Source organism: Lontra canadensis, unplaced genomic scaffold (genome assembly GCF_010015895.1).
Source record: "Lontra canadensis isolate GAN:19392208 unplaced genomic scaffold, GSC_riverotter_1.0 scaffold27, whole genome shotgun sequence".
Taxonomy (NCBI): Eukaryota; Metazoa; Chordata; class Mammalia; order Carnivora; family Mustelidae; genus Lontra; species Lontra canadensis.
The window spans coordinates 19,893,901-19,907,999 of NW_022631021.1; the positions used below are offsets into that span (position 1 = coordinate 19,893,901).

The 14,099-nt window shown below is 41.1% G+C and overlaps 1 protein-coding gene across 1 annotated transcript in view; it reads left to right on the forward strand.

The window, feature by feature from the left end:
* The window catches only part of PKHD1 (PKHD1 ciliary IPT domain containing fibrocystin/polyductin), a 443,932-nt gene that overhangs the window by 72,880 nt on the left and 356,953 nt on the right, over positions 1-14,099 (forward strand). The window contains exons 34-35 of the mRNA XM_032864542.1: positions 4,105-4,324; positions 10,926-11,076. Coding sequence (XP_032720433.1) covers positions 4,105-4,324; positions 10,926-11,076 — 371 coding nt within the window. The remainder of the gene's footprint in view (positions 1-4,104; positions 4,325-10,925; positions 11,077-14,099) is intronic.

A 14,099-nucleotide genomic window follows, 5' to 3' on the forward strand; every position in this document is an offset into this window, starting at 1 on the left:
AATAAATATTTTTTTTCTTTTTCAAAAAAAAAAAAAAAGCTCCTTGGTATATTATGTCAAGACACAATTTCAATTAGAAGTACAAAATAAGGGGCTCCTGGGTGGCTCAGTGGGTTAAAGCCTCTGCCTTCGGCTCAGGTCATGATCCCAGGGTCCTGGGATCAAGCCCCACATTGGGCTCTCTGCTCAGCAGGGAGCCTGCTTTCTCCCCTGCCTCTCTGCCTACTTGTGATCTCTGTCTGTCAAATAAACAAATAAAATCTTTAAAAAAAAAAGAAGTACAAAATAAAAATCATTGAGGTTTTAAGGGAAGGCAAATTGTGATATTGGAAGTTTGACAACTCCTAGAAGAAGAGGAATAGAAATTATTATATTTTAAAAGATTTGATTTAAGTTTAGAAACGGACTTCTCAAAATGCCTTGATTTTTAAAAAAGAAAAACAGAAACAGGGAGCTGTAACTCTTATGATGGCCACTAGGTGACACCAAACACCCACTGATTGTGCAAGAGTGGCTCATTTACTTGGGAAATGGATAATTGGACTTATTTTCCTCTTTCATAAAAAAAAAAAAGTCTTTTTAAGGACTTTTAATTACAGTGTCTAAAAATGGAGAAGAACTGGAGAAGGCTAACTCTATTGGTTTCTTACTTCAGACCTCAGATGGTATTCATGGATCCTATCAACTTCCTGAATTGGAATAAAACATTTTGAGTATGTTTGTGTATTTTTTTTCCTCTAGAAAGTAGGTCTATAATGGACATCAAATGATAAAACAGGATGTGTCTCATTAATTGTCAGAAACTGCTAATAATTCCCCTACTTTCAGATAGGATTACATATAGCCAATTTAGTTAAGAATCTGGTACATTTCAAGAGATTTTTGAAGTGGACTATTAGCTGTGTTTCTCAGTTGCTATTGTCAGAGAAGTCCATCCTTTACTTAACTGATGCTCCCCCGTATTCCTTTTTTCAAACTTAACCCTTCAGAATGCCGAATTAATCTCTGTCCTCCTAACACTGTGGTTCTCAATGGTATTCTTACTGAGAATTACATTATTATTGAGAAAATCATATTATTTTTTAAAAAGATTTGTTTATTTGTTTTAGAAAGACAGAGAGAGAGAGAGGAAAGGAGAAAGGGAAAGACAGAGGGAGAGGGAGAGAAAGTCTCAAGCAGACTCCATGCTGAGCGTGGACCCTGATGTGGGGCTCCGTCTCAGGACCTGAGATCATGACCTGAACCAAAACCAAGAGTGGCCCACTCAATGGAGGGAACCACCCAGGCGCCCCGAGAATATCATGTTAGTGTTGTTGCTGGAGCAGCAGCACGTGGGAGTTTGTCAGAAATGCAAATTTTGGGGTGACTGAATGAATCAGAAACTTGCCAACAAGTAAACATTTTGACATTTCTCTTCTGAGCCCTCTGTGAATTCCTACCTTCCCCCCCCACCCCCAATTTGAAGCCTCCAATGAGGCAGCTCCTCTGTGTTCTGGTCCTCTCAGGGTCTTCAGAGGACTGCCTGCATAGAGCCTGGCACTGTCTTTGTTTTTACAACCACGTCGCTGTCTTGCTGTCTTTATAATCATACTGTTACCTATGATTATTCCAAGGATGTTTCTTCTTCCTCTCCTCCTCCTCCTCTTCTTCTTTTTCCTCTTCTTCTTCTTCTTTTTCCTGACATGCTTGTGCACAGCTGGGCATTCCTCATCTGATATTTACATGAGTTTTCTTATTTTTTTTTTCCTGTGGTTTACTGCCTTAATATTTTCATTTGGTTTTTGGTTTATTTCTGTAATTTCTCTAATTTACTAAGGTCACTTTGAATTCTGACCCACACTCTGAGTTTTATTCCTTAGTGTGACTTTGCACACTAAAGACAGTGGTGTTTCTCATTCCAGGCTGTGGACGAGGGCCTAGAACTCCACCCTCCCTAATTACCATTTTGCTTGGCCTCCTGCCACAGCGCTGCTCGCTGCTCATGGGTTTTCTCTCATCGATGGGGCAGGGGCAGTAATGGGGGAGCTCTGAGGAAGTGCTTTTGGTATCATCCGTTTTTATCTTTCCCCCCATTTGTGCTTCTAATGAAAGAAGAATTTTACTCTTCCGTATGATGGGTTGCTAAAAACATCTTGTTCACTGAAATGAAAATACTTCGTATTTTTTTAAAAAATCAGCAAAATCTTTGATGTTCATGATGTTTGCATTTGTACCTTGAGTTACATGGAGTGACTTCTTCATGGGAACTTTAATTTTTTCATGAGGCGTGAAAAGCTACAGTGATTAAGGTCACACCGTTCGATTTCGTGGCAGAAACTTCGATTCTGACCCCCAGCCCTGGGTACTTTTCAGGGTCCACCATGTCACTCTGCATCCACCTAATCACCCATAATGAGTTCTTTTTTTAAAAATAGGTGTTGACCGTATGTCTGGTCTAGGGCTTGCTAACTGGAAAGTTCTTATGTTTTGTCTATCCACCCAAGGGTCCTACTGTCAGCCATCTTTATGGCTGTAATTCATCCTGAATACATTCAATTCACAGAGAACCTACTATGTGTCAGGTGCTTTGGAATGTACCAGCAACCATAATACTATTTGGATGTGACTGGACAACTGTAAACCTTCTCACATGTGTTTGTCTCATGCGCCCCTTGCTGCACGTAGTGCTGGGATGTAGGTAGAGCAGCCTGGGTTCAAGCCCACAGTCCTTCGTAGTATTGTTGCAAACCTGTATTGACAGGTTAGCTGTGGAGGTAGAAAGCTGGAGGGATTTTTCTTTCTTTTTCTTTTTTACTTTATTAAGGTTTTCAAATAGAGCAGTTCCTAAACCATTTCATGTAGAGACTTGTTTATCTTCCTCTTAAAGGTAATTGCCAGTCTGCCTTTTTGATGCTTTTCACGTTGTGTCTCTTGACTGAGAAAGAAGTGGTCTCAAAGTCAAATGGTTTCAATAATTGCTTTTCTTCTTCATAAAATGTTAATTGTCAAAATTATGTAAAAATCAAGGACTTCTGTTAATTAAGAGATCCCATCAAGAAAAGAACCTGGAGAAGGTATGAGTAACCATATAACCTTCTAGGATTAGTGCCCAAAATATATAAAGAGCACAAATCAATAAGAAAAAGACAAAGATTCCAGTGTAAAAAAAGGGCAAATAACAGGAAGAGGAATTTCACTGATGAGAAAATATGAGTTCTGACATATAAGAAGCTGTTTGACCTAAGAAGTAATAATGCAAATTCAAGTTGAGGTTGCAAAGGGATGCCATTGTATTTGTACTGAACTTGTCAAAATTAACAGTCTGATGATCCCAAGTGCTGACAGTTATGTGGAATAATGGAAACTCATGACCATAGTTGGTAGACTATAGTAAAATGGCACAAGCCATGTTTGAGGAAACAAAATGGCACTATCTTGTAAAGTTGAACTGGTAGCTACCCTATGAACAAGTAATTTTCTTTAAGGCATATACCCTAGAGGAAATTTAGTATGTGTTTGTAGTAGCAAAAACTGGGAAATAGCCAAAGTCCATTGGTAAGAGAATAGACAAACTGTAGTAATTTTACACAATGCAGTATTGAACAGCAGTGAAAATGTATTCCCAAGTTTTATGTGATAATATGGTCCTTGATAAATCTTGGAACTGTAATACTGAGTGGAAAAAAGCAGGTCCAAAAATTGACATGTATTCTATTGCATAAAATTCAAAACGAAGTGAAACTCAACATTCTCTCATTTAGGAATACAAACCCATGTGAAAAAGTGATTTAAATAGTGCAAGGGATTGTTTCTGAGGATGAGGAGGAAGATGATGGGCTTGATGAAGAGACAAAGACTCGAGAGCATCACAGTAGTTTCAGAGCTTATGTTGGCTTGTAGAGTCATATGAGTTTTTCTTATTATGATGATTCATATTTTATAAAAATGTTACTTATATTCTTCTGTGTGTTTTGTGTACATCATGCATGTTTAAGAAAAGTTAACTGATAACTTTATTTTCCTAGTGGTCAAGGGACAACACATGAAGTGCATTTATGTAACATTGTGAGGCCTTTAGTTCCTTCTGTGGTTACTGCCTAACCTAATGGTGAGTGTTTCCTGCAGTGTCCTTGGCTTTCCTGTGCGGCCTGAAGCATGCGGAGGAGAGCTGCGAAGCCTCTAGCAGCACCTACGTGCAGTGTGATTTGTCAGTCACTGTGGGGACAGAGACAGTGCCCCAGTCATGGCCCTACCTCTATATTTGTGAAGAAAGTCCCCAGTGCCTCTTTGCACCAGATCATTGGACAGAGTCCGCCTTCCCATGGTTCTCAGGCCTCTTCCTCAGGTAACCCTGTCCCCTCTCTCCCCGACCTTCTGCACACATCCATGGTCAGTGGACAGATGGAACCATCAGGAACTGTAGGTTGGGTGGACATGGCCCCCAGGGCCTACCACTCTTGTTAGAGGGACCATTCCATTGTGGATTCCAGCCAGCCTGCATATCAAAGCATCTCCTGTCTTTTCAAGTGTTCGAGAGAACATCTGAAAAATCTGCCCAGTAAACAGCTTGCTTTGTTCTTGCTTAGATTTTAATATTTATCTTCTGGTCCAAAGCAACATCTGGTGAATGCCAATGGGGAAAAAGATTAGACATTATGAAAAACAGAAGGCTCTTTTCCTTTTTCCTTTTTCTTTTCTTTCCAAACAGATTCACAAATATGAAAAAAAGTCATAGAGAAATCCAGCAGATTGCACAATGTTTATTCAAAAGAAGGGGGGATGTGCAGGCAGAATTACTGTAGATCTAGGATTTAGAAGCCATAAGCTTGTGAAGATTTTTTGAACTTAAAAAACGAACAAATGAAATCAATACTGCCACTTTCCAGGTAAAACCCCCTTTTCTAAACACATTTAAGGAAAACGTGGGATCCTGTAGATGATTCAGGACAGCCTTCATTTCAACCAGCAATTCTTTTCGCATGGACTGTGGTATTTCAGTGCTGAATGTCGCCCTGCTCTCTTCTTTCTTATCGAGATAGAGTGACCACACCTGGTTATTTAATGAAGGCCTAGCTTCCCATTCAAAACTAAAACTAAACAAGACTCATTACCCAGAATGAGAGAGATAACCAGTACTTTTCCAAGACAGCTTGTGTTTTAGGACCAATTTATCATCCTCATGGGAGAGAGGTTTATGTTTTGCCAGAGGAAAAGAGGGGCCTCCTTGGCTGGTTGCTTTCTAGAAGGCATGAAGAACCTTGTTTAGGTCATACAGAGAATGGTGTCCTGGAGGTTGCACTCAGGCAGGACTGGATTTCAGAACTCATGAAAGCTGGATACCAAGAAGCACATGTTAGATCCTAGCTCCGCTGAATTTGAAGACTTCACCAAATCCCCACAGCTCTTCTTTGAAGTTCTTCCATGTTCTTCACTCAGGAAGTCGCTGAGGGAACAGCTTCAGGCCTTGTGAAGGGGTTGTTAAAAGTGATGCCCTTCCCTTCTTAATGATATCATTTGGCGGTATGCACTCATAAAATTCCCCATTCCCTGTGTTCTAGTATTTCACTTTTAGGATTTTAAGAAGGCAGTTAGAAAGATGTAATATTTGTGAAAAGCTACATTTTTTGAAGTTTTAGGTATAATGACAAAAAATTTGAAATGAAGTGTTTAATAATGAAAGATGAATCTAAATACTAATATCCTAGGAAACCTTTAAAGATCATGACAAAGAATATTTAACTGAAGAGGGAAATGCTTACAAAATGTTGGGAAGTGAAAGGAACATGTCATAAAACAGTGTATCAATTTAATCTTTTAAAAAAGATTTTATTTGTCAGAGAGAGAGAGAGAGAGCGCGCAAGCGCACAAGCAAGGAGAGTGGGAGGCAGAGGGAGAAGCAGGGTGCCTGCTGATCAGGGAGCTTGATGTGGGGCTTGATCCCAGGACCCTGGGATCATGACCTGTGCCAAAGGCAGACACTTAACCAACTGAACCACCCAGACATCCCCGTATAGTACATAGGTTTCTATACACATATAGTAGGTGATCAGAAAAAAGACTAGAAGGATGTATTCTTAAATGTTGAGTGCCTACCCTCGGTGACTGGAATGTTACTTACAATTTTTCGTTGAATTTTTATATATATTTTTTTTCAGTGAACATGTGCTAATTTAATAACCAGAAAACACACTATAATTAAACATGGGGCATTAAAAAATTATATGCCAAATGGCTTGATTGGTTCCTCTTAAGATTATCCTTGTGAACCTGGAGAACTACTTGCCATTATCTTTGCAAGGAACCCATTTTCATTAAATGCTTTATCCTATCCCCTTGCCAGCCACTACCTCTATGGATCTGATGTCATTTGGCAAAGGCAGATGAGTGTATCTGTGGCAAAAACATGCCCAGTTCATCCATCTATCCATCCATCCATCCATCCATCCACCCACCCATTCATCTGTCCATCCATCAGTCCACCTACCCATCCATCTATCCAGAGTTTATCAACTGTCCACTGTGTTGTAGATACTGTGTGAGGAGTTGTAACTCAGTGAGGAACAAGATGGCAAAATCCCTGCCTTTAAGGGTAGAGGAGGGAGCCGTACAATAAGCAAGATCACATGTGATAGGGGCTATAACAGGATAGAAAATCATGGGGGACTACAGTATACAATGTGCTCAGGGAAGACTTCTCTGGAGTCTTTTGCTGAGCTAAGGAGAAGCAGCTGTCACCATGGATGGTTGGGCAGTGGGGGCAGCAGTGCAAAGGCCCCATCACATTTTATGAACTGTCAACAACCAGAAAGATAGGAGTAGAGTGGGAGGGAAGGAATGATCTTCATAGGAGCTCCAGGAGTTATTTAAGGTCTTGGAGGCCCTAGTAAGGAGTTTAGATTCTATTTGAAGGACACACTAAGTATCTTTCCCGAGTCACACAGTCCAGCCTTGGCATTGTCAGGACTGGAACCCAGTCCCCTGGCTGACAGTGTACTTGGCACAATGATGTGCCTTCAGCGTCAGGGATGAGAGCCTGGACTGAGGTGTGTGGTTCAATGCAATTCCAGAACCACCAGAAGCAATTTCAGGTTAAGTGAGGGAAACATAAACACTCCAAGTGTTCTTGATGCCTGTCCTAAAGAGTGTGCACATGACTACTTGCTTACAGACCAACTGGAAGAGCCACAGATTAGGACTTAGGAGACTTAAGTGTTAGAAGTCTCTTTGCCGCCATTTGAATAAAAAATGTTTACCACATTCCCTCAAAATTAATATTTATGTGCATGTGTGTTCAGGCACAACTATATTATCTACCATTTATATGTGTCTATATGAATACATATATTTACATTTATATTTATACTTAATATATGGGATTATTTTTGTGGAAGAAAACATGGAATAGCAGCTATTAGGAAACATTGAAATTTCATAAATTTTAGTCTATTTTTGATATCCTGGTATCTCTGCTAATTTTGATGATGGGTTTTTAATGAAAAATAACCTCTAGTGAGATTACCAGGGAAAAATACAAAAAGAAATATGATCTAAAGCTTGTAAAAAAGTCTAAGTTAACAAGTGGTTTTAACTCTTTCAGAGCAAGAAGAACATGATTAGGGTAGACAGTGCATTGCCACTGGCAAAATGAGAGGATTGTTGGGTTACTTAACCCACTTTCCTCTAGTCTCTGCTGATGAAGAGCCTAGAGTGGGCAGAAGAAGGCTCATCAGCAGGGTAGAAATTCAAGACCAGGAAAGGTTGTAGAGAAGTTGGTCACTCTTTTCCTTGAGTTCAAGTCTATATCCTAAGTCATTTATATACTGAGTACAAAATACTTGCTTGTAGAATTGAGGATCGTTAGTTGCTGGTAGTGAACATGAGAGGGGGCACACAACAGGTAGGGGAGATGGCCTCATACTCCCTCACTTGCCTAAGAAGGGAAAAAGGGAATTCTGGAAATTTAGACACCTAAGCTTATTTTATCCCTGACAAAAATTCTACAATGAATTATTAATTATATGGTTTGTGGGCTTTCAGAAATAGAAGTGCCGAGCTCCCTCGACTTTCAATGGGGTTATGACCTGATAAACCCATTATAGGTGGAAAATACCATAAGTTGGAAATGCATTTAATGCACTTCATGTACCAAACATCCTAGTTTAGCCTCACCTCCCTTAAACGTGCTTAGAACCATTACAGGAGCCTGCAGGTGGGCAAAATCATCTAACACGAAGCCTATTTTATACTACGGTGTTGAATATCTCATGTACTTTCTTGGCTACTGTCCTGAACATGAAAAGCAGAATGGTTGTATGGGGACAGAATGGCGATAAGCATATTGGTTGTTTATTTTCATGATGGTGTGGCTGCCCAGGAGCTGCAGCTGCCAAGAGTCATGAGAGAGGATGATACCATATATCCCTAGTCCAGGAAAAGATCCGAATTCAAAAGTGGAAGTATGGTTTTTACTAAGTGCTTATTGCTTTAACACTATCATAAAGTCAAAACATCATAAGTCAGACCATTGCAACTCAAGGACCATCAGTAGTTTATCTGGGTACTGATTCATAAGGAACATGGTGGTGGGGTAAACTAACTTTATTTCCTTCTTGATACAATTATAAGTGATTTCTGGTGGAAATACATAGAGAGAGCCTCTCAAACTCTTCTAACAACTCCTATCCCCACCCCTAACAGCAAAAGGAAGGTTCTAGCTGCAAAGCCCAAAGTGGCCTACTGCAAGCATCAAGTGGCTTTGAAGTCAGGTTTTTATTTGAAAAATCCATGTGGACTTTGCATTCCATTCAATTGTGTTTCCATATTTATCTAAATATTCCATTACATTTTAATTTACAAGCTAAGCTACTTTGCTTTTCTTTTCTGAAACTCTGAGTACGAGTGACACTTCAGGACTGAACTTTGTATTTTCCCATGGCTCTGTTTGCCCTCTGGATCGTGGCTCAGCTAAACTGATTTGTAGTTGCAAGGCAGGCTCCAGGTTCAAAATGCATTTGAGCAATGGGTCCATATCAGTGAGATGACATGTAATTCCCGCAGTTACATTTCAACAATAATACCGCCAACACTACTACCACAAAAACTGTAATAAGACTCTGCTTTTATTGGCACCTACTGTGTGCCAGATTCCTTGCAAATCACTTTGTAGGCTTCATTTCACCCCACCCCACAATGCCTATGTAAAATAGATACCTGCTAATTATAACTCTGTTTTATAAGTGTGGAAACGGAGTCCTTCTAATGTCCTATAGAAAGCAAATATCTTCTTGGGGATCTAAATCTAGCTGGTCTGTTCTGAGTCTAATCTCTGCATGCTAATGCTTCTCAGAAAATCAAGAAGAACAAATATGGTATGGCGAAGTCCTTAGTCACTGTGGCTCCAAGACTCTGAGTTTACCACCAACTTACTTTCGGCAGGGGGCTACAAGGCAAGCACAGTGTTAGATGTCATGGGAAGGAGGACTCAGATAAGAGGAGACCACGGCCCCAGGACCTAGCTCAAGCTATGTGTGTTCAGTTTTGGGCCGTGTGATGTTAAAGTATGGACAATCTCTAGCAGGTCTGGAGCACAGTGGGTATGGGAGACCTGACTTAGGGGATATGGTGCTGGGAATATTTTACTACGAAGAGAAGACTAAGTAGATGTGGTAGTTCACCTTCTTGGTGTTTCTAGCAAATTGGGGGAGAAACCATTTTGACACTGATTTGAGAAGAGATGTTCTAGTTCGACATGATTTATAGTTTCTCAAGCAGGGACCTCTGTCCTTTCCATGGCCCTTGCTGGTCTTCCCCTGGGATCTGCCTTCTTTGTGCTGATGTTCAAACAGCATCTCAAAAACTTGAGAGCCCTGCTCCAGGAGACAGGACACCTGGGTTCTTAATCTCAGAGCTCACCTACTTTTGCATTTGGCTTTATGCAAACCTCCTGATCCCTTTGGGTTACATTTTTTATGCCTCTATCTACTTTACTGGCCCAAATGCGATCACATGGTTGAAACTGTTGAAAAGTATGAGACGTCATGCTTTCTTGTTACTAATAATCTCTGAGTTAGTTGCAACAATGCCTAAAGCCAGCATTATTGTTGAATAAATATCACTCACACCTGTTGGGAACCATAGCCTGCAAAAGCCACACTTTCACCTCCTCCAGATGGCGTATTTTTAGACTTTCTGTGACGCTACACTGCTGTTTTTCATTTTAAATCCGGTCTGGCTTCTCTCCTTAAAGCAAGAGGACTTTTAAAGCAAGTGGCTGCAAGTGTAACGCACATATATCGAATCTCCTTAGTCTGGGCTGTTAAATAAGTTTAATTAATTTACTAAGTTAATGTTCCACTGCTAGCAACAGAGCCTCATTGCCATCAGCTGGGGAGAGGGAATTGAAAGCCTAAATGAGCTCATTTTTTCACAGTTGGAATTAGGGACCAGTTAGCCAGTTGTGTGGGTTTTCCAATTTCTCCATCTGCCCCCGGGGGAATCCAGGCAATTCACTCCCCCAACACTAAGTGTGAGTAAGAATAGAAAGAGGGAAGGGGGAAAGAAGAAAAAAGAAAAGAAAAAAAAAAAAAGAAAAAACCACCTCTGCCCCACATTTGCTTCCATTTTTGGAACTGGAAGCATTGTGTGAGCATTGCTTGTTAAGTTGCGCTTTGGAGAAGCTTTTGCTAATGTTCCTAATAGATGCGGAAGAGAGAAAGGGCTCAGTGAAAGATATTTACCATGTGCATTTTCATTGCAGGGTGTGCAGATAAAAGGAAAACAAATAAACAATAAAAGAATGGAAACAAAATTACAGAAATTTGCAAAATTTGACAAATGGTGGCCTGTAGTTGCCACAAGCTAATGGCTTGCAATGATTAATAAGAGTAAAAATAATTGCATTTCATTAAGATTGATGACACCCCATTTAACCTCCCCTCTCGTTTCAGCCCTAAAGTGGAAAGAGATGAAGTTCTCATCTATAATAGCTCCTGTAACATTGCCATGGAAACTGAGGCAAAGATGGAGTGTGAGACGCCTAATCAGCCAATTACCGCCAAGATTACTGAGATACGGAAGAGCCGGGGCCAGAACACTCAGGTATAATCAAATCTTTTTTACAGACTGATTCAAACAGCTCAAATTAAATTTGTAATATTGTGTACATTAAAAAAACAATTTAGTCCAAATGGCAGCGATATATAATATTAAATGCTCTCAAAGTTTGAGAAGCCAGTCTAATGCACAACATCTGAATTCATAGTTAACTATGGTTAATCATATATTTTTTCAAAAACAAATGAGTGCTGCCCGGGCTCTTTTAAAGCAAATTCTGAGCAGATAATCTCTTCAGCGTTTTGTCCTGCTCTCCGTGTGCATGTTTGAAAGTGGCTTTCCCTGGTTTGTTTCTTCGTGAAATAAATGGCCCTCAATTTAACCAGGCCCTTCTGGAAGGTTTCCAAAGCACTCAGCCATCCTCAGTCGGTGGGATGGCGATGTCTGCTGGTCCACCCGGCTCATCGGTTCTTTGGAGAGCCCAGTGGAAGCTTTGGCTTTTGAGGGGATTACATGGAAATCAGAACTGCAAAGCACTGCTGGGACTCTTTACATTAATTCATCCGTTTTTACATCATCTAAACCACTCCTCCCAGTGGCTCCCCAAAGAATGTGCTCTTCACAGTCCCCCAGGAGAGAATCCACAGCCTCCCCAGGGAATTTTCGAGAATCAGAACCAGAGACTGAGGGCTCTTTGGAAATATATCAGATTATCTTTTACAACTCTCTGGGCTTCTCGTGATACACAGATAAAAAAAAAAAATATTTATCGAGCACCTACTCCCTTAGGTGCCTTTTTCATTATGAAAGCAATTCGCAGTTTTCCTCTTTTTGTCTTGTTTATTTGGAACAAACATTTATGGAGCGCCGATTACATGCCACACACTACACGGGATTCTCCAGCGAATGCTGCTTCGTTCAGTCCAAACTTCACAATCCAAACTATACTTCCTGGGTCTGTACGCATTTCTTTTTCTTTTTTTTTTTTTTTAATAATTTCTGACTAGTGTCAAAAATGTATGTAATTACAAATAACATAACTTTTCTGTCCTTCCTTAGCTTTTCCCTGTCTGCCTCCCATGAGTACCCCGTCCCCCTCCTTGCCCCCAGGGCCTCCCTGTCCTCACCTCCCCAGGCTCCTCACAACCCTTCACCTTCCCTTCTAGGAAGACTGCACCAGCCTGTCACTTCTGGCCTCCTTGTGTCCCCCGAATAGACCTTTTCCTTTCAGTTCATTGCTCATTTTGTCATCTCTGGGAATGCAACCTCAGATCCTAGACTCCATGTCGCTCCCATGCTCCTTTCCTGCATTTGGCTCTCAGCAACTTCTCCAATGTTTATCACAGGGCCACAGGTCTGCGGAGCTGTTTTGTGTATCAGTTTCTACTGTGGAATAAGAGCTCTGGGACACCACAGTCTCTCCATCTTCCTGGGCCTCAGTTTCTGCCTGGGCAATGCTGTGAGTTGTTGGGTCGCTCATGGGAGCGATGCCACTGAAAGGGAGGGAGAGGCAGGTTGCACGGTGCTGAAGGGTGGGCTTTGGAGCCAGACCATAGGGACTCAAACATATCTCGTGCTACCTGGCGGACTTCAGACAAGTTACTTAATGCCTTGTGCTTCTGTTTTTCTCATCTGTCAAGTGGGGATAATACTAGTACCCACCTAACAGAAGCCACTGAAATGGCTCTCCCCACTGAGTGAATGTCCACTGTTAGTCATTACTGGGAGCGCTAGTTTGCAAGTAGTAGAGCTAGAAAATGATATGGCATGCTTTCACTGTGGCTCGTGCTGCTTTGACCAGATTGTTTTATTTCTTAGATTTCATTTAATTTCTCATTGTCTCAAAGAATAATTTTGAATTTTTTCCCAAGAGACTTAAATGCCTCAGTCTTCTTTAAATATCTGAACTGCGTGTATTTATTGAGCTGTAGCCATGTTCAAGGTTCTCTGCCATGCTCTGAAAGAGACTAGAAAGAGTAACATGGGAAGAGAGGCCATAGGAAGTAGGTAAGGTTTGAGGAAGGACACATAGAGTCAACTCATTGCAGCTGGTGGGAAGGTTGTACACCTCGGGACAAGCCCCTTCATTCAAGAGCTGCATTAACTGAGGTTCTTAAAAAGAGGTGACGTGACAACGGTCATACACCTAGTAATTGGGCATCCTAGAAGTCTGTGTGGCCGTCAGTCACTATGGGGGAAGTAAGCCATTCAGTCTTTGGACACCAGAAGCCATGTCTGTCAAAATCTTCTAGGCTAGTGCCAGAGTCTAGGAGGCTCCAGTCCTGGGATGTCTGGTTGCCCTACAGAAGTTGGGATGTCTGGTCTCCCTACTCAGGTGTGGGAGGATGACGTGTCACTTGTGTTGGCGTACACAGTTGCCTTATCTAGACTTGGAGCTGGGGAAAACCAGTGCTGACAGGTGGTCACCAGGACTAGAATTCAGGTCTCCAGGTCTAAGTACTAGGTGAGAACGTTGGAACACACGTTCCATAGACTGTTAGTAAGTATTTTGTGATATAAGAGTTTCAAAGTCAAATACATTTGTGAAAGCTGGGCTAAACAAACTTTTATATATATATATATATATATATATATATGTGTGTGTGTGTGTGTGTGTGTGTGTATAATTTATATTTTAACTAAAGGATATTTGAGAACATTCCACATGTGAGACATTATGTGACTTTCCAAAAGAGGGTTTTTGTGTGGAGTATTATCCATACTTGTTTGTTCATGGAACACCTTATTTTCAGAATTGAGGCTTGTATCTGTCCTGCTGTTCTCACTTTGGAAAATGTTGCTCATGCTATGCTCTTCCCCTACCATCAAGTGCAGGATCAGAGGTGGGAAAGATTATTTCCTGATGGGGCAGCTGTCTAGGTCTGCTGAAGTAGGTGGCATTTGTGTCTTGCCTTCAAGAGTGGGCAGGGTTTAGGCGTTCAGGGTTGCAGAGGGAAGGTGTTTCTGGTGGAGGGACAACTATGTACAAGCCACTGAGGCAAAAACCCATGGGAATAGCGAGAAGAATATAATGTGTATGAAGGGGATGAATGAGTTGTCGGTTTGGG